The sequence below is a fragment of the Arvicola amphibius genome, chromosome 17, assembly GCF_903992535.2.
Source record: "Arvicola amphibius chromosome 17, mArvAmp1.2, whole genome shotgun sequence".
Classification (NCBI taxonomy): domain Eukaryota; kingdom Metazoa; phylum Chordata; class Mammalia; order Rodentia; family Cricetidae; genus Arvicola; species Arvicola amphibius.
Window position 1 is genome coordinate 9,691,344 of NC_052063.2, and position 27,067 is coordinate 9,718,410.

At 42.1% G+C, this 27,067-nt stretch overlaps 1 protein-coding gene across 2 annotated transcripts in view; it reads right to left on the bottom strand.

Annotated features, from left to right (window-relative positions):
- Positions 1-24,705, bottom strand: part of Metap2 (methionyl aminopeptidase 2) — a 31,263-nt gene extending 6,558 nt beyond the window's left edge. The window contains exons 1-7 of one of the 2 annotated variants that reach the window (XM_038314934.2): positions 24,493-24,705; positions 22,559-22,660; positions 14,634-14,699; positions 14,025-14,127; positions 5,681-5,842; positions 3,732-3,913; positions 2,148-2,242 (exon numbers count right to left, since the gene is read on the bottom strand). In XM_038314934.2, the coding sequence (XP_038170862.1) occupies positions 2,148-2,242; positions 3,732-3,913; positions 5,681-5,842; positions 14,025-14,127; positions 14,634-14,699; positions 22,559-22,660; positions 24,493-24,643 (861 nt within the window). In that variant the 5' untranslated portion in view covers positions 24,644-24,705. Of the gene's footprint in view, positions 1-2,147; positions 2,243-3,731; positions 3,914-5,680; positions 5,843-14,024; positions 14,128-14,633; positions 14,700-22,558; positions 22,664-24,492 lie in introns of both variants that reach the window. The other variant, XM_038314933.2, reaches the window with a different exon arrangement.
- Positions 24,706-27,067: the final 2,362 nt, after the last annotated feature.

A 27,067-nucleotide genomic window follows, 5' to 3' on the forward strand; every position in this document is an offset into this window, starting at 1 on the left:
GAAAAAAAACAGAAAAACTACCCTCAAAATAACAAAAACTTCAGGAGAAACCTATAGGAAATACGGTTGCTGAAACCATCTCCTCAAAAGTCAGAAACAAGACGACTACCCTTTGCTGGTTTTGCTCAACATGTGACTGAATGTTCTGTCCAGAACAATTAAGCAAGAAAAAGAAACAATTGCATCCACTGTAAAGGAAGAGGGAAGAAACCTCTCAATAGGCGACGACTGCAGGCAACCTCTAAACAGTGGGCTGGAGAGACACCCAGCAGTGAGCAAAGGGCTAAGCAGTTACAGTCTTCACAGGACTCAGGTTTGGCTCCCAGCACCCACATGGTAGCTCACAACCATCTGTTACTCCAGCTCCAGGGGGTCCAGCCCCTTCTGGCTTCTGAGGACACTGCCTGCCCATGGTGCATAATCATACATGTGGGCAAAATACCCACACATCCACTCCCCCCAAACCTAACATGAGACCCACAACTGTAAGACTCTCACAGCAGACAGTCAAAAGCTTCTCACTACTGGACCTGACAGTGGTTTTATATCAAGGGCACAGGCAACAATACAAAACAAACAAACAAAAAACCCAAACTAAACAAACAAACAAAAAACACTGCATTTTATATGATGAGAACATTCCAGGTAGCAAACATACATTATCAATATAATAAAAGGCAACTTTAGATAGAAAATATTGGCAAATCATATGCTGGATACAGGACTAAGAGCCATAATATACAGAGAACTTCTGAACTCAGCAATATAACAAAGAACTTGATGTATATAGATAAAAACATGGACATGTGGATACAATACAACATAGAGAAGAGAACAAAAACTCTAAATACTAGAGGATAAGGACTGAAACAATACAAATATAAACACAAGCTCTAGCCTTTTAAAAGAGGACATAAAGGCAATTATTTCCTAGATCAAACCAGATTTTATTTTTGGTGGTGCAAAGTGCACAAAAATGTAACAGCTTAAGTGTAAACTCCAACCTGACACCCACAGTGTCCTTTCTGAATGGCTACTCTACTCTATAGAACTTCATTGAGTTGCATCATCTTTGGGTCTTAATTTCAGTGTGAAGATTTTTTTTACTTGCAACTTTTAAAAAAATAACATTTAAAAAGAGAGAAAAACAAAGCAGAAGACCATGAATAGGTAATTTGCCAAACCCCACAATAAGCCAGCACATAAAAAGGTGCTCCTCACATTCCTTAAGGAACGGCAAGTCAAAACTACAAAAAGACACGATCTCACTCCCATAGGATGACGGGGGAAAAAAAAAACACACACCAAAACAATGAGCACACACACTAGAGAATGCGAGCTAAGACACGAGCACCTGTGGCAGGAACAAAGCTGACCAGTCCCTGAGAAAGTATGGCAGCAGCTACGAAACACCTAAGGAATGTAAGATGGTAACTTCTATAGGACTTGTACTTTAAGACACAAAGATGTGCCGGGCGGTGGTGGCGCGTGCCTTTAATCCAAGCACCCAGGAGACAGAGGCAGGTGGATCTCTGTGAGTTCCAGGTCAGCCTGGTCTACAGAGTGTATTCAGGACAGCTGGGGATACAGAGAAACCCTGCCTCGAAAAACCAAAAAGAAAAAAAATGAGCAAAGGAGACAGACAGACCGAATGTGAGGAGAGTGCTTGCTTCAGGCCTGGCTCTGGGGGCAGTGGAAATACTGTACTGTATTATACTGGAACACCTGCCATTCTGTATTTGTCAAACCCCGAGAACGAGTGACCCCGAATACAAACTGTGGGCTCTAGATGATTATGAAGAGTCACTGCTGGTGAGGTGACTTTTCTAAGGAATGAACTTTGCTGGAGACTCTGGCAGTGGAAAAGTAATGGTGTGTGCCAGCAGAGTTTATATGGGAATTCCCCATCTTCTGTTCAATCTTGCTGTGTAAATAGAACTGTTCAAAAATAAAACATTAACAAAAAAGGAACAAGAACAAAAAATAATCAATTTTAAAAGCAAAAATAGATCCAAATTGTTTAGTAACCATAACTATTTCAGAGTTCCTAGTACATTTCTATAAATCACCTAAACTACCACGTACACCTTAAACAACCTATGGAGTATTGAAAACAACGTTGTTAAACAGTGCCGGAGTCCACATACCTTTATTCCAGTATTAGTAGCGTCTTTTACAGCTTTTAATAATATGTCATATTTGGGATTAAAAGTAACAGTAAAAGCACAATCAATTATTCTACCTGAAAGAGAAAAAAGGCCATCTTTAAATGGACTTAAATGCTAGTAGATTTACCTTCCTTACAGCACTCACCTTACTAACCTGCCAGTTAAAAGTTAGAAGATGGCATTCAAGTTCCCAGAGATGATTTAGAATCAATGACTTCAGAATAAAATTTGTAAATTATAAGTTATTACATAGTGCTCAATTCAGTGTTCCCGCAGACAAACCAATAAACAAATAAAACACGGAGGAAATATGAACAGCAGTATGGACAGAGAAAAATCTATAGTCACAAACCCCTAAACACAGTGTCACTTAATCCAATTTAGCAAAACCTTAAAATCTTAAGTAAATATTCAATCTAAATTCACTTCCTTGACTGTTAAGTAATATACAAAAGGTACATTAGGTGTTATGAGTTTAGGGAAATTTAGAAAAGCAAATATATACACTGACCAAACAAAGTTCTACAAATAATACGTTGTTGTCCTTTGAAATGAGGCCCCATGTATTCCAGTCTAGCCCCAACTCATTATGTAGTCGAGGATGCTCCCTAACTTCTGATCTACTTCCTAAGTGCTGGAATTATAGGCACTACCACACCCAGTTTTTAAAAAGACAGGGTTTCAGCAGTGGTGGCACACGCCTTTAATCCTGGCACTTGAGAGGCAGAGGCAGGCAGACTCTTGTGAGTTCGAGGCCAGCCTAGTCTACAGAGTGAGTGCCAGGACAGGTTCCAAAGCTACACAGAGAAACCCTGTCTCGAAGAAACCAAAATGTAGATCAGACAGGCCTTAACCTCACAGGGGCCCACCCGCCTTACCCTGAGATTAAAGATGTGCACCATCAAACCTATTTTGTTTTTAAATGGAGACAGGGTCTCAGGATGTGGTCCTGGCTATTCTAGAACGCTATATAGATCAGACAGGCTTTGAATTCAGACATCCACTAGCCCCTGCTTCCTTAGCACAGGGATCAAAGGCACTGTGCCACCATGCCTGGCTTTCAGCTTTCTCTCCCTAAATGTGACACTGGGGACTGAATGTAAGACTATTGAGCTAGATATCCAGCCCTAGCAAAATATTTTGTATTTGAATAAAATGACCTGAATGGAAAAAAAAATACAATTGTTTTTGTTTTTGTTTTTTTCGAGACAGGGTTTCCCTGTAGTTTCTAGGGCCTGTCCTGGACCTAGCTCTTGTAGACCAGGCTGGCCTCGAACTCAGAGATCCGCCTGCCTCTGCCTCCCGAGTGCTGGGATTAAAGGCGTGCGCCACCACCGCCTGGCTACAATTGTTATTGAAAACAAAGTAAACGCCAATTATCAAAATAGTTTCCAGGTTAGGCAGGGTGTCTGTAACCTAAAGCAAAGGTAAAGAAGGCTCCGCCTGAGCACAGCTCTCCAGAAGGGAGACAACAGAACGTGGAGGCTCAGTTTCACCAGCTCCATCTCACACGTATAGAGAAAGGCACCCCTGCTGAGTGGAAGAGGGATCACCTAGACTCACCATTTATGTGTGTCCCGAAGTCTATCTTGCAGATGTCGTCATACTGTAGGACTGTCGTGTCACCAGCGTTGGGAGTGTAATGTGCAGCACAGTTGTTGAGAGAACACCCAGTGGGAAATGCCAGGCCTGCATTTAGCCCATTCTCTTTTATTAGCTTCCGAGAACAGTCTTCCAACTTCTCACTAGAGGAAAAAGGGATTTGTTTTTAGACTCACACCTTATAGCCTATCAATCCCGAAAGTTCACTAAAACCCTGGTTACTTTCTAAACATATACAACAGCTTTCCAATGAGGTACAATCAGCCCATCATGAAAGTTAAGGAAATGAACACAAGCTCAAGAGAACAGTCTACTCTGAACTTCAGCTACTAGCAATCAAGGTCTCACAACAACCTTAAGGGCTGCACATCAGATACACACACACATTTTAACTTTTAAGTATATGAGTGTTTTGCCTACATGTATGCAAGCACACCCAAATATACATAGAAGAACATGCCTAATGCATGCTTTATAGCAATACAAGAACCCAGGAGACATTTATAGAATCTTTACCTGATAAAGATTTAGTGGCAAAGGACTAACAACAGCCAAACACTTAACTAGAGAGCTAGTTATATAAATGTTAGTATAAAATGAATACCTTCCCCCCAGTCTCTTAAAAAAAAACAGGGTCTCACTAAATAGTCCTGGCTGGCTTGGAAGTCACCGTGCAGACCAGGCTGACTTCAAACCCAGAGATCCACCTGTCAGGAGCGTTTATCATGAACTATTGTGGGCCATGACGCAATTACAGTTTACAGCAATTGATAATTCAGAGGTCAACCCCCAACCCCCACGCCCCGAGAAATTACTCTCAGATGGAGGAAGCCTGCCTGGCAAAGCTGGCAGGGCCACTGACTGAAAACTTTCGCTTTCATCTGTTAATTTGCTTGTGCAACAACCTATGGTATCTTCACATTACCATGCACTTTCATGTCATGGGTAGGTGTAGTCTCGTGATTACATCTCATTCCTATGGGCATACATATGTCCTCCATGTTACAGTGAGAAACTTAGACAAGCTGGCCAGACATGCATCCTTCTGGACCAAGCACACAAGGAACTTTTGCAGATTTGACTTATGAAATTGCGTGTCTGTCCTTGTAGGATCCAGCCCTTCAGAGGATTTATGATAAATTAGGGCAGTGGTGCAGGTGTCTGTCCTTGTTCCATCTTTGTCCTTCAAGAAACCAATAGCACCTAACTGACTAACCATGGCCAGATATTATTAATCACACTTACGAAATGTAAAATAATACAGGCACTCTTTGCCTTTTCCTCAGATCTCTAATGGTTTACTTTTCTCCCTTTGTAACCTGTAGTGTCCCCTTTAAAAGACTGTCGGGACCCTCCCCCCACAGCTGCAGCTACGGTTAGCTATGAACTAGCTGTAAGTTTTGCTACTATCTTCAAAGAATGCCTGTGTCCCTGAGAATTTTTCTTGTAGTTTTTTTTTCTAAAAAGTTGTTAATGAACGGATATACATTTGCTTTTGCTTGGGAATTTCTAACGGCAGGAGATACAGATTGAGAAGAAATAAGATGAACAGGAAGAAGAAAAAAAGAATGTAATTAGAACAAGAATGAACTGGAACAGATTTGTAACAGAGAATTGGAATTAGAATTCAGACAGAATTAGAGCTAAGAAGTTACAGGCAATCAGGACAGAAGAATTAGGATAGAGGCAGTAGAATAAAAGAGGAGAAAGAAGAAATATGAATACAAAGAACAGGTGAGAAGATCCTTTTCCTGTAGCCATCAGACTTTAGTTCCTGCTCTTACTGTGGCTTCTTTTTGAACCCTGAGTGAAAGTTTTTAGGGACGGTCCTTAAAAGTTTCCGATACCCCCCTGCCTCTGCCTCCCATGTGGGAGATTCAAGGTGTGTCCCACCGGCCCAATCCTCTTACCAGATCTCTATCATTGTCATCCCAGGCTTGATCCAGCTCATAACGTATTTTCTAACTTGTCGATGTGCTTCTGCAGCTTCTCGGAAATCATTCCAAATCTCCTCACTAGCCTGATCTAACGCTTTTTTTTCTTCACTTGTAGTTCTCCAAGCAGACGTTCGCCTTTGGAATAGGCATAGCATAGTGTGAGTCATTAAAAAAAAGAGAGAAAAAAAAACTTCAGAAGAATATAAAAAATACAGCAAGCAATATAAAACATCAGTTTCTGTATATTTAACAAAAATTTTGAAATATTACATTAAAAGCCACATGCTTGAAGTTAATCCAATTTATACAAAACCTCTTTAAAAGATTCTTACAGAGAAACAAAATCCTCAAGTAAAGATTTCATTCATAGAGAGAGACTAATTTCCTACTAACAAAAATATGTCAAAAACCCAGAAATATAATTCCATAAACCAAGCAGGTCATCCTTGCTCCTGAGCACACACACACGTACAGGAGCCTTCAAAGGACACGACAGCTTACAGTTCAGCAGGACTTTCCTCATCACTGGCTGCTGGGGAACTGGTTCCAGACACCCTCTAATCCTTACCACTCTGTGGACAGGAGGACTGCTCAAGTCAAATTACACTCAGCTAGAATCCCTGCTGTAAATCCCTCCCACTGTTTCAAACTCCTAGCTCAAGATACTGCTGTCTCAGTCAGAGGTTGTATTGCTTTAAGGTCTAACAGTCACAAAAACATCTGTACAAGCCAGGTAGGGGCTCACACCTAGAATCCCAGCCCTCCGTAGTCTAAGACAGGAGGAATTAATCCGAGACCAGCCTGGGATTCAAGGTGAGTTTCAGGGTAGCCTACGGCACACAGTAACATCCCATTATCAGAAAAACTAAACACACAAACTCCCCAAGTCTGCACCTACTGGGTGAGATGCATCCCCAGGGGAGGCGTGCTCGCGAAACTCTTCCTTTGTTCAGGTTCATAGCCTTCGCTGCCCCAATCAATGGTTCTCCCCTACCCACCCTGCCCATGCGCATCTCTCACCTTGTTTACCACCTTGAGTCTCCAGGCCCTCCCACACCACCCATGCTCTATGGTTGGTAGGCATGCCCTGTACTTGACAGAGCACTGGACATAAGGACACAAGGACAGTCAGCCTGGCAGATTCTTTTATCTAGTATCTAAAAACTTTTATTGTTCCAGTTACTATGGTTTTTGTTTTAAGAAACATTCTCATGTGGTTTAGGCTGCCTTCAAACTCCTGATTGTTATGCCCCACCTTCCAATATGTAGCATATTTATTATCTAGAAATGAAAGCAAGTGATCACTAAGCAGCATATTTTCAAAAACACTATTTTAGAATGAATTAACTTTAGAAATTGTTACAATTTTCACACATTCTTTTTGGTTGTTGAGATATGGTCTCAACTATGTAGCCCTTGCTGCTCTGAAACATGCTATGTAGGCCAGTCTGGTCTATACAAGTTTCAAGACAGGAAGGGCTACAAAAAAAAAAAGTAAACAAATGTTTTGCCTGTGTGTCTTTCTCTGTACCTCTTGTGTGCCTGGTGCCCAGAGGCCAAAAGAGGCCATCAGATGCTCTGAAACTAAAGTTCCAGCTGCCATGTGGGTGTTGGGTCCAGTGGAAGAGCACTAGGGAGGGCTCTCAACCGCTGAAACATCCTTCCTTGCTAGTTTGACACATTTTTGACTTAATGCATACCTGTCTCTAAACCAGTGATTCAGCAGACCACAGTCTGTTTTGTAAGTAAAACTGTACTGCAACACAGCTCCACACATTTGGTTATATACCATCTATGGCTTCATTTGTGTGCTGAGTGTACATGAATGAGGCCAGAGATCAACATCAGATTGGCTTCCTATGTCAGTTTTTGAGACAGGGTCTCTCATCAGACCTAGAGCTCACACACTGAGTTCCAGGAAGCTACCCATCTGTCTCCACAGCAAGGGGACTATGGGCACACACCGTGTTTAGCTTCTTCCACTGTACGAAGGATTCACCCTCAGGTCCTCATGCTTGTGTGGATCTGACTTCAGGCCTGAAGTATACTAGGAAAGAGCTCTTACTGAGCAGCACGACCAGTCCTCTACAGTTTCTTTCATACAACGTAACATTCAAGGCCTAATACTGTATGATCTTACAAGTCACACAACTGTTCTAAACCATAGGCTTCTAAGTCAATACCCCAAAATGTTTTGACTCCTTGTAACAGTGTCAAGAAACAACTAACCACTGTTGCTGATACTACTGTAAACCTAGCATCTCAAACTTCCTACAAAGACCCCAAAGAAATGGCTTACTTGATGGAAGGATACTGTACTTGAGCACAACAGAAACTTAGGTTTGTTTTTCTGTTTAGAAACGTATGCTATTAACTAGTATGACCAAATAAACAAAATAGTATATTAATTTAAAGTCAGGCTTTGAGCAAGACAGAAGTAATTATAGAGTATATAACTTCATCTTTGATAATTCCTCAAATTCTGATACTCTTGTCTCTACGTTCCCAAAACAGGCATGTCCACCATGCCTGTTTTATCCATGTTGGTGGTCAAACCCAGGGATTTATGCATTCAAGGCAGGCATTCTTCTAACTTAGCTACATCCACTCTCAACTCCATCATCCACTCTCAACTCCACCATCCACTCTCACCTCCACCATCCACTCTCAACTCCACCATCCACTCTCAACTCCACCATCCACTCTCAACTCCACCATCCACTCTCAACTTCATCGTCCACTCTCAACTCCATCGTCCACTCTCACCTCCACCATCCACTCTCAACTCCATCATCATCCACTCTCACCTCCACCATCCACTCTCAACTCCATCATCATCCACTCTCACCTCCACCATCCACTCTCAACTCCATCATCATCCACTCTCAACTCCACCATCCACTCTCAACTCCATCATCCACTCTCAACTCCATCATCATCCACTCTCAACTCCACCATCCACTCTCAACTCCACCATCCACTCTCAACTCCACCATCCACTCTCAACTCCATCATCCACTCTCAACTCCACCATCATCCACTCTCACCTCCACCATCCACTCTCAACTCCATCATCATCCACTCTCACCTCCACCATCCACTCTCAACTCCACCATCCACTCTCACCTCCATCATCCACTCACCTCCATCATCCACTCTCACCTCCACCATCCACTCTCAACTCCACCATCCACTCTCAACTCCACCATCCACTCTCAACTCCATCATCATCCACTCTCAACTCCACCATCCACTCTCAACTTCATGTTTTGTTTTGTTTTAATTTTTTGACATTTTATCAGTGGGTAAGTAAAAATAAAAGACCAAAGACGGGAGAAGAAAAAACCAGGAGGAGGGGTGCATGCCTTTAATCCCAGTACTTAGGAGGCAGAGGCAGAGGCAGGAGGATCTCTGTGAGTCTGAGACCAGATTGGTCTAAACAGTGAGTTCCAGAACACCAGAACAATGCCTTAAATAAATAACCCCATACCTCAAATAATAAATAACGAATAAAATAAAAAGACCAAAGGTCTCTAAATACTAATTTAAAGCAGCTAAAGTGTTGTGTTGTTGTAAACAGGCTCTCGCTATGTTCTTCTGGCTGTCCTGTAAATGGCTATGCAGACTAGACCTGCCTCTGCTTCCCTAGTGGTTGGATTAAAGGTGCGTGCACAACCTCTGGCATTGAATCTAGTACATGGAAACTTAAAAGCAAAATTTAAAATTTCATTTGCATTTTAAAGCACTGTATCATATGTGTGTATACACACACATCTCTGTGTATGTATGCCTTTAGCTTCAAAGTAATTAAAATATAAAGGCAAGTAAAAATCCTTCTCTCTGAAAATTGGTCAAGAGTAAAATACATTTTAAATGTTCAACTACAAATAAACCATAATTGATTCCTGCCTGGTAAGAGAACACTCATCTTCGAAAAAAAATAATGTAGAGGTGATGATATAATTAGAAAGTATACTATTTTATAATTTCCAATGAAAAAACTCATAGAACAAAAATCACTAGATATTAAAATAATTAAGTGAGAAGTGGTTAAATGAAAGGCTAACTATGCTAATGGTTACAAAGGATCACAGATCACCTGGGAACTACAAAAACAAAGGGTATCTTAAAAACAAAAGAACAGAAAAATCTGCCTGGCATTATGGCACACATTTAATCATAGCACGGGGCAGGTAGATTCCCAAATGAATTTGAGGTCGGCCTGGTCTGTGTAGTGAACTCCAGGTCAGCCAGAGCTATACAGTGAGACCCTGAACAACAGACAACATGGATGAAGAGATGGTTCAGTGGGTAAAGCGCTGTCTGTGGGAGCGTCAGGACCTGACTCACATAAGCTCAAGTGGGCAGAGTAACGAAAACAGCCAAGTCCAAGGGGCTGGCTGGGGAGCTCCAGGGAATGAGAGAGCTATGGGGAGGCGCTCACGCATACCTCATCACATTTGCAAAACCCAGAGGTGGGGAGAGAGGGGGGGGGAGGAGAGGGGGGACTCAAACTCAGCAGAGTAACAGGTTAGTCTGATAATACTTATACTGTGGCCTAATCGATCGTGACAAAGCCCTGTCAGACTTGATTACTCCAAATTTAATCTAAACTTACCTAACGCTAATTACAGTTCACAGACCTAACGAAAGCCAAAGGAAAATGGAAATCTAACAATATGAGACTTCTCTACAAGTGTAAAATTTGTTAAAGGAGTAAAATGGAGAAAAACAAAAAGGGCAGGGACTCTAAATATACAGTGTATTTACATATTGTGGGGAGTCCATGACAGTCACCTTAGATGTGAGCATTCAGACTGCATTTATGAGGTGCTGTGCAAAATCATAAAGTCAAATATCTACCGCTTATGTTTAAATAGCCCAGTGAAAGGAATTAGTGTGTGAACATCATCAAAACTGAGAGAAGGCACACAGGACAGAGATGCTCGACAGCTCAGTGTTGGCAGCAAGTGAGCCTTTATCAATGACCTCAGTGCCCACTCACTTAAGCAACTGCCATGCAGTACAGTTCCCAGGTGCTTTTCTCTGTTTCTTTCATTTGTGTGTATGGTGTGTGTGGGTGCACACACGCATGCCACGACACACGTGGAAGTTACAGGACAATTTTCAGGAGTGATTTCTCTCACCACAGGGATGTAGGAACTGAACTCAAGTCATTAGGTGTGGCAGCAGGCGCCTTCACGCGCTCGCCCCTTATGGGCACACCCCTAAACATACAATGCACCACTCTATCAGGAGGCTTTGGAAAGGAACAAGAAACAACAAATGCCTGGAGAGGTTTTAATTTGTTGGCAGATCAAGGACAGGTTTTTTTTCATTTCATCAACATTTTCTAAGCAATGTGTGCCCGTAAAAATAACAGCTCTTGCTCAAAATTTATCATGAAACTTATAAAAGTCATAATCACAGAAAATCTTATTTTTTTTAACTCCTGTTCCATGCTGGCAAAATACCCATACATGTAAAAAATAAAAATAAATCTTTTCAAAAGATTAATTAAAAAAAATAAGAACAGGGGCTGGAGAGATGGCTCAGAGGTTAAGAGCGCTGCCTGCTCTTCCAAAGGTCCTGAGTTCAATTCCCAGCAACCACATGGTGGCTCACAACCATCTGTAATGGGGTCTGGTGCCCTCTTCTGGCCTGCAGGCACATGCACAGACAGAATATTGTATACATAATAAATAAATAAATATTTTAAAAAAAATAAGAACATATACACTGGTCAGTGGTAGATGGATAAAAATCAGTGTGAACACTGCTGGGCATGACAGAGTTCACACCTCTAATCCAAGCACTCAAGATGCAGAGGCAGGAGGGTCAAGAGTTACAAAATGAGTTACTGTCTCAAAAACAGGGCCAGCAAGATGGCTCAGTGGGTAAAAGATGCTTGCCACCACGCCTCATGACCCGAGTTCAATCACCAGGAGCTATACCATGAAAGAAGAAAATCAGTTTCCAGAAATTAATCTGACCCCCACACCAAGCCCTGGGATACAGGGCCCTGCCTTTCCCCTCCCCTTACCAATGTAAAACAAAACCAAAAAGTCAACAAGTAAAAGATGTTCAAGAGCACTAACAGTGTAATCATTATTAACTAAAATATTTCTTAATTCTATAACCTACTCTTGGGAAATTATTTCATAATAATAAAATTATCCACACATAAGATACACTACCTATTTACCCAAAACATTTATTATAAAAAATAATAGAGGCAAAAAAAACCCATAGGAGACAAAGTAAATGCTCATCAATTAGAAAAACGAGAGAAAAAAATATACCCTTCAACCACAGAATACTAAAGTCATTCAAAAGAATAACAGAGTTATTCTTCTAACTTGGAGGGACGTCCAAGAGGTAGTACTCATTGAGAAAGGTGAAAAAAAATGCTTATGATTCCATTTTTATAAAATAAATACCCGAAAACTCCCCTCCTATAAACACACACAACAGCACACATATATGAGCATAGAAAAATGTGGAAGGCTACCTGCTAGGTGGTTAACATGGGTCTGGAAGGAAGGGAAAGAAGAGGGAACAAGCAAAATAAAAAAAATAATTAAAAGATTATATTTGAAAATAAATGTGATCACATCATATGTACTATGAGAGTTTATGTAATTAATGTAAATTCCATGTATTCATGACATTTTAAGGTAGGGATAGTAATAGACAAATTTAAAGAAAAGATATCTATGTTATAAAACTTCAGAATGTTCCAGATTACCTAATAATACTCATATCTGGGAATGAGGGAGGTGAAATTTTAATAACATTGTTCATTTCTATGTTTACAGGCCAATGAAGCAAGGCTACAGTAGAAGCTTTCTTAACCAATTATTGCAGGAACTGCACTCAGCAATGCTCTTGGTTCCTTCTTTAAGGCACACACAGTCAACAGGCTCCTGTCCTGGCAGCAGCACTAACTTATACAGGGCTGACAATGCACCTGTGGTTTGTCTGGGCTGCAGAGCAGTCCTAGGCGGGGGGTTCACTTTATGGAAGAGGTAATAAAAGGATTGGCATGAGTTACCTGCCTGGATCATAAAGCCAATTAAAGTGTTAGAAGAGAGATTCAAATGTTCTGGTATGGTCTCAGTTTCCATCTTCAGTCAACCCATGGAAAGAATTCTGAGTTTCTGTGGACTGCCTGAAACACCCTACAGAACACTCCTACATTTCAGGTGTGTTTGTTCTCAAGCCTGCTGAGTTATCTATGTCATTGTAATCTTACTATGCTACATAAAATGAATTAAAGACAAATCATTAAAAATTTTTCTGTCTGGGGCTAGAGAGATGGTTCAGCAGATAAGAGCACTTGATGCTGTTTGCAGAGGGCTTAGGTTCCACTCCTAGCACCTACACAGAGGCTCACAACCATCTGTAATTCAGGGGACCCAAAGCCCCTCTTCTGACTTCCACAAGCACCAGCATGCATGTGATACGTATACATATACGCAGGCAAAACACTCACATACAAAAAAGAAAATAAATACATCTCTGAAAAGGTTTTCTTTTTTGTCAAATTAAGTGCAGTAACTGTTAGGAACAAGCAGGATAGCAAAGCAAGAAAAGTACTTGCCATGGGACCCTAACACCTCAAGCTCCATCTCTGGAACCCACATAATACGAAAGGAGACGGCTGACCCCACAGCAGTCCAGACACAGTTTTCTTCATTTAGAAAAGAAGTGTGGGAACTAGAAGATGGTTCAGCGGGTAAAATACTAAGTCTGCGGACCTGAATTCAAATCCCCAACACCCTAGGAAAAAAGCCCCATGCAATGAACGGTGCATGTCTCTAAACCCCAGCGTTGCAGGCGGCACTGGGCACCTACAGTAGCCAAAACAGTAACTTCTAGGTTCAGTGAGAGACAGATACACACACAGCCCACACACTCCGACACGGACTGTAAATGTTTTCAGGGGAAAATGTCACACACAACACACATCAACTCTCAGGTCTCTTCATTTTGCTCATCTTCCCAGAAACCCGAAATGAAATTAACAAAGCATTATGAACATTTTATAGAGAAGAAACTGCAATCTAATGCAAATCCATCCTGAAAGACTAAGGGAAAAACAAATGACTTACCATTACCTGGAAAGACACCTACCCTAAAATGCTTAATTATTGGTCCCAATTACTTTGGATAAAAAGGCTTCTACTGTATTTTCTTTGCGACAAGTCACAGACTTTTAATAAAAGTGTGGAGTAAATTTCTAAGCAAAGCTAAATTGACTTTACTGCTAGCTACAGTAGCCAGAGGCAAACGGGAAGCTAGTTAGGATTCTTACCCATCTTGGGTGGGTGGGTATTCACACTCTTGTCCTTTGGGAAACACTCCATTGGGATACAGGTCACATATTGGAACCGAGGGAGGATCTGTTTGAACTTTGGCTGTGAGAGACAAATATTCAGTTATACGATCTACAAAAACAGTGTAGCAGAACCGTATCTGAAACAGCACAATATGCAAGCAAGCTATTAATAAAACTTCACCATATTCACACTTTAAATTATGGAACTTCTCATTAACCAGTTATCCAAATCTAGTCATTTCAAAGCTAGCAGAGAGCCAAAAGCTGTGTCTTCCTGTGGCTCCACAGTGGCAATGCTTCTGCCGCTCTTCGCAGAATTACTTAATTCTACAAAGTATGTACACTTAAAACTATACAGATTTTAAGAACTCATCCCTAGCTTGTAATTAAAGGCAAATAGCATACTAACATTCCTGATAACAACTTTAAAAATGCCAATAAGACTGTTAAATCAAAATTACTAGTTTCACTAAACCCAAACCCTTGTCTACTTCGCTGACATGCATGCACTATGATCCAGCAAGTTCTAGCTCTGCTCCCCAACCCCCATGGTTAACAGCCCCACTGATCTAACAAGACACTAACGTCCTTTCTTCTTCTTCTTCTTTTTCTTCTTCTTCCCAGCTGCACCGTCACCATCTCCATCTCCATCTGAGAAAAAATTCAAACATTCATTTAAACTGCAGAGAAATGAAGCGAGCAAGCACAAGAACACTGTGCCTACCCACAGACTCACACAACGCCTCTTAACAACACTGATGTCAGTCAACACTCTTACCAGTGTCTTCCCGAGCTTCTAGAATTAGGCATTAGACGTCACATCAAACACTAGCACCTCTTAATTTGAATTCCTCTAATAACTGTTGAATAAAATACCTATTTTCTAAATTAACTTTATTATGTGCATGTGTGAACGCTCACATGTATGTATGTATGCCATATCCATGCTCAGTACTCATGGAGGTCAGAGCCCCTAGGTCTGAAGATAGAAGCAGTTGTGAGCCACCCAATGTGTATTCTGATGCTCTGCAAAAGCCACCTCTCCAGCCAGAATGAAAATATTTTTAAGATTAAATACTGTATCTTGTTTGTATTGCATACATGTACTTCACCAGAAACACCTTTAATCCTAGCACTCAGGAGACAGGTGTAATTCTGTGCATGCCAGGCTAGAGTTCCATTTTAATTCTTTTATTTCAAATCCCCAAACCAGTCCTGTCACGTAAAAGAAATGCTGAACATACTTGCTTGAACAGTCTTCAATGGTCAATGACAGAAGCAGACCAGAATAAATGTAAGCTGATTCTTATTAGTGGGGAATACTGGGATACAATATTTTATAATGTCTGTTTTTCAATAGTTATCAGAGAAAAAGAGTTCTGGGCCAAACTGTATGCATAACTTAATATGCATATACATATCCTGTAGGTTCACAGGTTTCAGAGTCTCAAAAAGGCTAGATGTGTTCATTCCAGTAATCGCAGCACATGGAAGACTGAGGTAAAATGTTTGTGAGTTTATGGCCAACTGGGTTACAATCTCAAAATGGAAAAAAAAAAAACCCAAAACCAACAATATTCAAAACGAGACTTAAGAACTATGTTACCAGGCTGGAGAGATGGCTCAGAGGTCAAGAGCACTGGCTACTCTTCCAGAAGACCTGGGTTCAATTCCCAGCACCCATGTGGCAGCTCACACTGTCTGTAAATCCAGTTCTGGGGCTTCTGACTCCTTCACACGGACAGACATGCAGACAAAACACCAGTGAACATGAAATAAAAATAAATTATATATATAAAAAAAAACAAAAACAACAGCAACTATGTTACAAAAGACCCAATTCTACCCACAAATCACAGTACTATAAAACAGGAAATAAACAAGATGCCCCCAGACAACTGTAAGCTGATGATCCAGTCATATGCTCACCATGTGATATAGAAAATGTTCCATCTAATGCTATGACTTGATCAGCAATTTCAGATATCTATACCTGCAAAACAATGTCAAGGGGCTAGAGAGAAGACTCAGCAATTAAGAGCACTGGTTTCTCTTCCAGAGGAACCGAGTTCAGTTAAGTTCCCAGTTCCAGGGTATCTGTTGTCTGATGCCCTCTTTTGGACTCCACAGGCACTAGGCACACAAATGGTACACAGACATACATGCAGGCAAAGCACCCCCGACACACACACACACACACACAAAATAATTGTTTTTTAAGTTAATTGATCCATTTTCTTTTTGAAGTATACCCCTTTAAATCCTGGATTCATGACAGAATCATTAAAGTTTTCCTTATCACTACTCTATAATCTTCTAATTAATCACACAAAAAACCACGATCAATGGCTTATTCCTTCTCTGTGGGCTTTATAAAAGACCATCAGACATGTGTTGTTAAACTGGCACAGTAACAATAAAGTGGAAATTACAGTCTACTAAAAATGTTTTTAGTTTATCTTTTTCTTTCACTTAAAAGGAAGAAGCAATTTAAGAGGGAGGTTTTTAATTTTTTATGTTCAATTACATGGCATTAGTCAGCCCATTACAGAGAGTATGGTAAACACATTAATATTGGTTGAAATGCCCAATATGAAAATATTGGAGAATATACACCTTTTGAAGTCCTTTAATTCATCATATGTAACATGTATCATTCCATTAACTGAGGCACAGGAGGAGGAAGCAAGATAGCTTTTGTTTTTCATATACAATGGTGTTTTTGCCTTCATGTATGTCTGTGTGATAGTGTAGAATCACTTGGAACTGGAGTCACAGTTGTGAGCTGCCACATGTTACTGGGAATCGAACCTGGGTCCTCTGGAAGGGCAGTCAGTGTTCTTAACCACTGAGCCACTCTCCAGCCTTGCAAGATAGTTTTTGTTCTAGTATCCGGCTTCAAACATTAACCTAAGGCAAAGACTTCAAGATGCATAAGCATTTTTAAAGACAACTAAAAATCTTCCCAGCTGTGTGAACTTGGATGTTATTTAACTTCTTTCTACAGGGACTTCTAAAACTTTAAATGGGATAATAAAACTGTCCTCCTTTGAATAAGAAAGCCTTTTTTTGATCTTCTAGCATCCCTGGGAAGCTAAGAGCCTTAACTCAGTGTTCCACATGTAACCAGTACAAAATAATACTCAAACTTAGCTGGTAACAGGAGGCTAGGGCCAGATCTGAATATTGATATATGCTGATGGTTCTAACCATTTTAACAGACTGAAATTTACATTTTTCAAAAGTTGTTTTTCCTTGCTACCATCCAAAGATATTCCTAATAGACAAAGACTATTTCATCATTAATACCATACCCAATTCAGGGTAATTTGCTGAATTGAAAACTGATGCCCATATGTAAAAACAGAACTTCAGGGGCTAGCTAAGAGGTGTACCTAACGCAGGTTAGCAGAGTACACTTTCTCAGCATGAACTTAGATCAAGCTAAGCAGAGAAGGTTCAGACAGGAGGATGAGAAGTTCTAGGTCATACATAGCTACATAGCACGCTTGAGGCCAGCCTGGGCTACAAGAGATCATGGCTCAGAAAAATTAATCCAATCTTCACATTATTGAGAAACTACAAAAGAAGATACTTAGATGTAGCATTAAAACTCTTAAAAAGAAACTCTTCATGGCCTCAAAGACAGTGGTTTAATTTATGGAGAGAACACAAAAAGCACCAACTATACAAGGACATAAATTGAATGTCATCAAAATTAAACTGTTTGTACTGCAAACGATACCATCAGGAAAGTGGAGCAGTCACCACAAAGGAGAAAACACCTATAAAGATACATCCAGGCATCCAGTCATCCAGAGCACGATTACAGCTCAGTGACAAATAAAACAGGAAAAGTATGCATGCAGAGCAGTAAGACCATGACAACACGCTCACATCACTGTGGACCTGCCAACGACAATGACTAAACCACACACTTATTACAGAGGCTGTAATTTAAAAGCTGACAGTTATCAATTTCTTACACGAATACTAACAATGGAGTACTCATGCTGACATGAATGACACACTTAGAAAAACAGTTTCTCTCTCTCTCTCTCTCTCTCTCTCTCTCTCTCTCTCTCTCTCTCTCTCTCTCTCTCTCTCTCTCTCCCTCCCTCCCTCCCTCCCTCCCTCTCCCTCTCTCTGTTTTAAGACAGACTATGTTGCTCTGACTGTCCTGAAGCTTACTTTGTAGGCCAGATTGGCCTTGAACTCCCAGAGATCTGACTACATACAGGCATGTCACACATAACACCTGGTTTGACAATTTCTTAAGAAGCATAACATTATGTGGTATGTGCAAATGAGGTAGCTTCCAAAGGCAAACAGCACCAAATGGCCTTTCTAGTATCTCATGTGACCAGGATCCTACTCCTAGGTATTTGCCCAGAAAAAATGAGATCACATCTACACAAAGGCATGTTTACACATGACTGGATGAACATTCACAATAGACAAAAAGCAACAGTCTTCAATGAATAAACAGACAAGCAAAATCTGGAATATTACTTAGCAATAAAAATGCATTAATACTTTCTAAAAAGGAACATAACAACTGATAACTGTCAAAACTATTAAGTAGGGGCTAGGACTATGTCCCATTAGGTAAGAAAGTTTGTTGCACAAGGGTAAGGACCTGAGTTCAAATTCCCAGCACCCATTTAAAAGTTGGGCATAGCTATAACCCCAGCACTGTGGGACTGACAGGCAGATCAAAGGTGCCCAGCAAACCTAGCCAAGGAAGTGGGCGTCAGGTTCAGTGAGAGACCCCAACTCAAGGCAATGAAGCAGAGTGAGAGAGAAAGACACCACTGTCCTCCTCTGTTCTCTACATCCACACCATACACAGACATACACACGATAGCAAGTGAAGACAACAACAACAAAAAGTTGAATATGAATAACTACATTCATTATATTTCAGGAAAGACAACACTGTATGGGAAACAGATTAGAGGTGCCAAGGGTAAAGGTCTGGAGCAAAAGAACCAGACACTAACGGATGCCAGGCAAATGTTCCGTGCGGGTGAGGACAGTAATGAAGTCAGGCCACAGGCCAGTGAGATGACCAAGTGGGCAGAGGTGCCTGCCACCAACCAGATGGTTTCAGTTCAGTCCCCTGAACCCACAGGGTAGGAGGAGAATCTATCTGACCTACACACACATGAACACACAGTATTTTAAATATAAATAGCCTACATTTTTTATATTTTTATGTGACCATGGTTACACAATTGCACATTTTTTCTACACCCACCAATCGACATACTTAAAAGAATGAACATTATTCTGGACAACTTGCTGGTCTCTAAACCCAACTTAAAACGGCAGTGATAACCTCCTATGAGCATGCATCTCAGGAAGGATCTCCTCTCCAGACAGAGGAGGAGGGCACACAAGAAAAAGCACTGGTGCAGAGCACCAGTTCCCACTCCAAGGACGTGAAGTGCAGAGGCTGCTGCTACCGTTTCCAGGGTCTTTAGCCAAGCACAATGCTAGTCTTGTGCGCCAACTGCCCCGCAGCCCTGTCAGCCTACAGAAGGAAAAGCCAAACTTAAAGAACGCAGAACTTAGAGGACCTGACTCCCGACTGGGAACCCTCCCAATAAACATGCTCTGGATGAAAAGCCAGGAATGACAATGGACACCTGCTACACCAGCACTTCAGAGGTTGAGGCAGGAAGATTTTGAGGTCAAAGTCAACCTGACCCACACAAGATCTGTCTCAAATAGAAGAAAAAAAAATGACTGCATAAATTACCTCTGGCACAATGCCAGATGGTCACAGGATCAACTTACACTACTCAACAATTTCAAGTTTACCACACCTAAAACCAAATTCATCATTTTCTTTCTTGTCTGCAACCACCTTTCCTCAGTCTCTAAGAAACTCTATCCCTGACTTCAGCATTTCCATCAGCAGTACAATATCCTGCCACCCAACTCAAACCCCTGGAATGTACCAATGCCTATCTCCCTACTCCATTAACTCTTCCTTCCATCCCTGTCTACAACAGCCAGTTTAAATATCCATTATTACATACATGGCCAATTGCTGAGTGGCCTCAAAAATGATCTTACCTGCTCTGTGTCTCCCTGGGCTCTCTCAAAGAATCCTCTCATTCACACTGTTCACCATGCTTCAAAACTTTCTCAAAGTAATTCCTACTCAAATAAATGGTCTTTTCCATTTCGACTGTTTGGTTTTTCTTTCCTCTTTTTCTGGAGACAGGGCCTCACTATATAGCCCTGGCCTCAAACTTGCTATGGTAGTCCAGGTGGGCCTCTAAAGAGATCTGCCTGGCTCTGCCTTCCAAGACCCACCAATGCCATGCTCCACTTGGATGAATTAAATCCCCAATGCTTCCAGCAAGAGCTCCTTCATTTAGCTACTCCAAAATTCCACCTCCATGTTCCAAACCTAATTTGCACTGAACATGCACACCAGAGTGTCTTTTCACCTCTAGGTTTTGTCTCTCAACCACACCAACCAGTTCTTTTTCTTAAAATTAATTTATTTTTACCTTGTGTGCATTGGTATTTTGCCTGCATGCATATGTGAGGATGCCAGCCAGATCCCTAGAAACTGGAATCACAGACAGGTGTGAGCTGCCATTTGGGTGCTGGGCATGGAACCCAGGTCCTCTGGAAGAACAGTCAGTGTTCTTTCTTAATCACTGAGCCATCTCACCGGCCCTACCAGTTTTTCTTTAAAAGGTTATTTCTGAAATCTCTGTTTTCCCCACCCCCTTCAAAGCTTATTCTTAACAACAGAGAGAACAGCCATGGTGTCTGTACCTCTAGTACCAAATCTTAGGAAACAGGTAGGTGAAAGGAGTCTGCCCTATCCTTAGTGGGCAAAGGCACTTGTTGCCAAGCCTAATGACCTGAGCTGGAACCCAGGGACTCACATGGTAGAAAAGAAGAAAGGACTGACTCAGGCTGTACTTGGACCTCTCTCTATACGCACCTCATGGGCATGCATGCATACACAAAATAATTAACAGTAATTAAAAAAAAAAAACCACAGCCAGCCTGGTCTACAAGAGCTAGTTCCAGGACGGGCTCTAAAAAAAGCTGCAGAGAAACCCTGTCTCAAAAAACCAAAAAGAGAAAAAAGAAAAAAAAAAAAAACACAAGTAATCTTGATTCTGGCAGTCAATTAGAAAAGAAATCAACTCAAACTGAGAGAAAACTACCAATCTAATAATGTACAAAAGTCTCCTTCCAATGTCAACAAGAGTCAGGCAACTTGACATGTGAACTGGAACAAGGCACACTTCAGGAACGCACTGTGCTTCCCACAGCAGCCCACTGTGTTACCTGGGATCTGCAATCCTTTTCTTGTTCAAAGCTCAAAACACAGCCATAAACTGAAGCAAGACAGAACAGAGATCTGCTTAAGGAAGAAGAAAAGATAACGGCTTCTTGATGGTAGTGAACCCATCTTTCTAAAGGCAAAACTACCTTATCCAGCTAGTAGCTGAAGCACAGTTGTAGGTTACAGTCCTTAAGGTTGAGAGCTGATGCTGGCAGTAGACAATCAAAAATCCAAAAAGTGGGAAAGCCCCATCTACTCCCGTGCCAAAACAGGATGGAAAATAGTAACGGCTTTCCCAATCTTCTCTCATCCACTGTTTTACCGACAGCATCAACTACTAGAATTCTGGCAACTTCTGTCTTGAAAGAAATCTTATAGTAGCCAAATACCCTTCAGTTTAGAAACACGCCAGTATGTGTATCTGAGAATGATAAAAGCCAGCTTTGATGTGGACAGGGGAAGGGGCAGACTTTGGACAAAAGGCTGGACTTCAAATATTGGTACTATTTTACATTGTAGCCATGCCATGTAACCACCACACCCACACACGTGAGTAACAACATGTACTTCAGCTGGTTCTGTGAGATTAAAAAGAGAAGGCACATGAGCGTATCCTAGATAGCACACAGTAGCCGTTCAGTAAACATTACAATAAACAGCCTCTAATTTTATCACGCTTACCCAGTACTTGGCCTCTCCACTCAATCCATTCTAGAAAAGTCTCTATCACACATGCTAGCTCATCTAAAAGTCGAAATCTTGCTATCTGAGCAGGTCTTCAACACAGCCAAGGAACCCCTAATAAACACCCTTTCCTTTTTATCTGTGTCATTAATTAAATTTTAACAAGTCCAAAGCTAGACAATTACTAGATGGCCAGATAAGCATATTTTCCTAAATTAGTGTCTTATTTTTCAGGGTTGGAAAGATGGCTCAGCAGCTGAGAGACTTGATGCTCTTACAGAGGACCCGGGTTTGGTTCCTAGCACACACACCAGGCAGCTCAGAACTACCTGTAACTCCAGCTCCCTGTATACAACACACCACTGTGGCTTCGTAAGGTACTAACATGAATGTGGCCCACGTACACACAGGCACACAACAGACACATAGAATGAAAATAACCTCTGAAAACGGAATGTTACATTGTCTGTCTTTTCCAACCAAAGAGCAAAGGGACTGTTACCTTCATCATCATCATCTCTCTCTTTCTCATCCAATGCTTGTCTTTCCAACTGCCCTGCTACCTCGTCCACTGAGGAGGCTTCTTTATCAGGTTCTTGTTGCACTGCTGTTCAAACAAAACAGGACAAATCAAATGTAATAAAGGACTTTTCCACACCTGAATATATTCACATGATCCTACACAGCCCACAAACCCTTTCACAATAAGTGGCACAGAAAACAAAACAAAAACATGATTATTAATATAATTTGTTAAACCATGGGGAAAAAACCTCCAGACCTAAGTAGTACTATCCACTCAATCCATTCTAGAAAAGTCTCTATCTCACATGCTAGCACCCTACAGGATAAATGAAAATGTTAAGTTGGTCCCTATTCTTATGAAGTTTAACATTAAAGGATGCTTAAGAATTAGATGACTAAACAGATATTTAGAATAAGCAATGCATACTAAAGGTCTTAGGAGGAGGATTTATTACATACCAGCAGGGGAAAAAATTAAAATAAATAGGAAAAGACAGTCCATTATTAAAATACCAAGTTTGTAAACATCTGAGCACAACTGAAGTAATTACAATTCAGCTGTAGTAGCAATATGTGTACATAGATAAATACACTCTAGCATGTCCTGGTTACTGAAGGAGGGCTCCCATTGAGAGAGACAAGTGTCAAACAATATTAGGAGGTGGCAGCCAGATCTCTGTGAATTGGGGACCGCTTCTGTCTAGTGGTGGAGGGGTGGAGTTCCAGAACAGCCAGGGCTGCACAGTGAAACCCTGTCTCAAAAAACTAAAGACAGCCAGGCAGTGGTGCCCAAGTCTTTAATCCCAGCACTGGGGAGGAAAAGGCAGGCAGATGGTTATGAGTTCGAGGTCCTTGAATACAGAGCGAGTTTCAAGGCCACACACACACACACACACACACACGAGAGAGAGAGAGAGAGAGAGAGAGAGAGAGAGAGACCGAGAGACCCTGTCTCAAAAAACAAACCCTAAAAACCAAGAGTACAACTCTTCCGCTCCCATCCAAACACCAAATTTCAGAAATGTGGTTAAGTCCTCTCCAACTTCTTTTAATTCAAACCCCATTTTTCTCTCATTGTTTATCTGATGAAATCTGAAATACGAACAGGTGAAAACAGTTTTGTACTGAAACGAAGGAGTTTGTGGAAACAAACTTCTCAAGAACACGGTCCAACAGTAAGCAGGCAGCTGTTGTCCTCGCCTTACGGGGCGGCGGGGGGGGAGGGGGGAGTGTTAGGTACCAGTTGAGAAAATCCATTCAAAGGCACAGAATACCCTCCCTACACTGCATGCAAGTTGCACCAAAATGCCTGCAAGCCCTAAAGCTTGAACACGCTGCGAGAGCAAGTCCGTGAAAATCAGCACCAGCACCCACTGTCAGTGACATGAGCTGTCCCGTGAGGACACACGCTCCTAGACACACACCCCAAATCTGCAGTCCGCAGCCAAAGCCCTTAGAGGAAAGGCAGATGAGGCGTGAGGACGCACAGTCCCGGCAACATGCTCGACTACCCTCACCCTCACCCGCGACGAAAATAAGCAGGTCCAGCCACCAGGCCGCAACCGGGGACAGCAGGGATTTCTGAGGCGGCGCCCAAACCGCGTGGAAGATGGTGGAGCTGAAGCCTGTGCACGTTTCAGCTCCGCGGCACGGGCTGCGTGGGAGCCGAGTGCGCGCTCCGTGACCCAGGCGCTGCCACTCATCCCCGCCGCACGCACACACGCACGCACACCCCATCCCCGAGAAGCCGCGGCACAGGAAGCCGGCCATGCCACTCTCCTCCCAGGCCTGGGAATTAATGAAGGCCATGGTTCCGAGTTCCCGGCGCTCGGCCACCCGTGCCGGGCCCGAGCCAAGTCGTTCGGCCATTCCTGGCAGGGACCGCGAAAAAAAAAAAATGACTCCTTTTACCTGACACGGCCCCTTTGCCCTTCTTCTTCTTCCGCCTCTTCTTCTTGGCAGCTTCCTCGGCCGTGCTGGAGGTGCCCTCCTCCCGGTCGTCTGGATCGAGGTCACCATTCAGGTGGCTCCCGAAGGACGCGGCCTCCTCCGCGCCCGCCATGTTGCCCGAGAGAGAGAGAGAGCGCGCGACGGAGAGAGAGCGAGAGGCGGAGGACCCGCTCAGTCTTCACCCACTGCCGCCAGCGACGCCGGAAGTCGCGCTCGATGGTCGGGACGCGGGGGATGCTGGGACGACGGAGGACTCCCGCCGCACGCGGCCGCAGCGCCCGCCCCCTCATCTCGTCCTCAGCCTAGGGCATCCCCGGTGCACATCTTCTGGGCTTGGGAAAGCGTCTTCGCTGCACAGTGCCCGAGCTGCTACGGATACGAGAAATTTAACGTTCCCGGTTTAAAAAAAAAAATCCTACAGGAAACGACGACATGGGGGGGGCGGTTTACAAAAAACGTGTTCTTTACACACATTCCTGATGTCTCGAGGACTACGTTAAATTCACTGTCACAGTTTACGAAGACGCTGTCGAGAAGCTTGGGGTAATTTTGGTAGCCAGAATTCTGCCTTTTCTTCTACTCCAAACCTCGGAAGATTCAAGATAGGATCGTCTTTTGGGGGCGATAATCCCTTTAATCCTAGCACTCAAGAGGCGCAAGTAGGAGAATCCCTGTGAGTTCCAGGCCAGTCTGGTCTACGTAGCAAGTTCCAGGATTATATAGAGAGACCTGTTTTCAAAACAAAAGGATAAGATTTTCTCACGCGTCTCTCATTTTCTAACTCCTGACAAGTACAAGTTCTGACCAATGGGAACACGATCTTCTCCACTGACGCTGAAACACACACTCCAACTTCTTAGTTTTTGGTCAGTTTTTGGATTTAAGATGCTCCAACAGGATACTTGAATTTTGCCTCCTATCTTCACCCCTAGTCTTTTATTAGAGAACCCCATGTTCAGATTGCATTTATTATTATTATTATTATTTATTATTTAGACCATTGCGTAAGAAAATGGTGATTGGCTATTTCAATGAATTATGGAGTTCTCCTGAATGTCCACCTAGAGAGTTCTGGTGTTTTCATTAGTTTTAAACTAGGTATCAAGCTTCATTGATGCCAAAATAGTGCTAAAGTTCTTATTGCTAGTGGTTTTACTTTAAACAGGCCTAGCCACAGTTAGAAAAAATAGGGTCTGGGAGTGTAGTTCAATGGTAGAGTACACGTTGGGACCCTAAAAGCCCTGCATTAATCCCCAGTACTGAAAATCAGAAACTCAGCTGGGCTGATGTATGTCTTTATAATCCCAGCATCTAGAAGACAAGCAGGCAGATCTCTGAGTTCAAGAGATGTATCTATGTGAGTTCGAGGCCAGCCTGGTCTACAGAGTGAGTTTGGGACAACCAGTGCTAAACAGAGAAACCCTGTCTCCAAAAATCAAACAAACAACAAACAAACCCAAAAGTACATTTATCTCAAAGGTTCAAGCAGTCCTGGTCCAATCCATCCAAAGACTCTTAATCTTTTACATACATTCTTTATTTCTTTTCCCATTAATTTCTAGATTTTAGATTTCCTTCTCTGGTTAAGATCTAGCAATATTAGCTGGGCAATGGTGGCACAGGCCTTTAATCCTAGCACTTGGGAAGTAGATGGATCTCCACAAGTTCGAGGCCAGTCTGGTCTACAGAGTAAGTTCCAGGACAGGCTCCAAAGCAACACAGAGAAAACCTGTCTCAAACCCACCCTTACCCCACAAAAAAAAAAAAAAAAAAAAATATTAAAAGTAGAAAAGTAGACCAAACACATCAGGGAAATAAAAAGAAAGTAGGCATTACTTATCCAAAATCCTTACAATTTCTTACCAAGAGCCAAACCTTACCTATTTCTTTAGTCTCTCCATTTATTTGTTTGGCTTGTTTTGGGGGGTTACTTTTGGTTTTGGTTGATTGGGTTATTTTTTGTTTTGTTTTGTTTGAGAGGGGATTTCTATGTAGCCCTGGCTGTCCTGAAACTTTCTATGTAGACCATGTTAGCCTCAGCTCACAGAGATCCTGCTAAGATCAAAGGCACATACTGCCACACCCAGCTTTAAAGTCCTTTCTCATCTTGGAGTATTTCACACCCACAATTCCTTTCGCTTTCCTTTCCTTTGCCTGACCGGTACTAATCTAATTCATTCTTTTATCCGTTCGCTCAATACCTAATATGTGCCTGGAGCTAGCAGTGTATGGGGGAGAAGAGCAAAGCAAAACAGAGTCTTTGTCTCAAGAAGCCAAACTAACAAAAACAGATATGAATGAGTCAAAGAATGATGAGCACACTAGTTGAGTGGGACTGTCTTTAAGTTTCCCTGTGAGGGAGCAGTTAGGATGAGATCCGAAGGCTCAGGATGGAAGAAACGCTTTTGGCAAAGGGCACGTGAGGAAAGCACAAAGGAGATGAGCCAGGTGTGGGAGAGGAGCCATAACCCCAGCACTCAGGAGCTGCAGGAAGGGTGGTCCAGACTTCAAAGTCATCTTTGTGAGGTAAATTCAA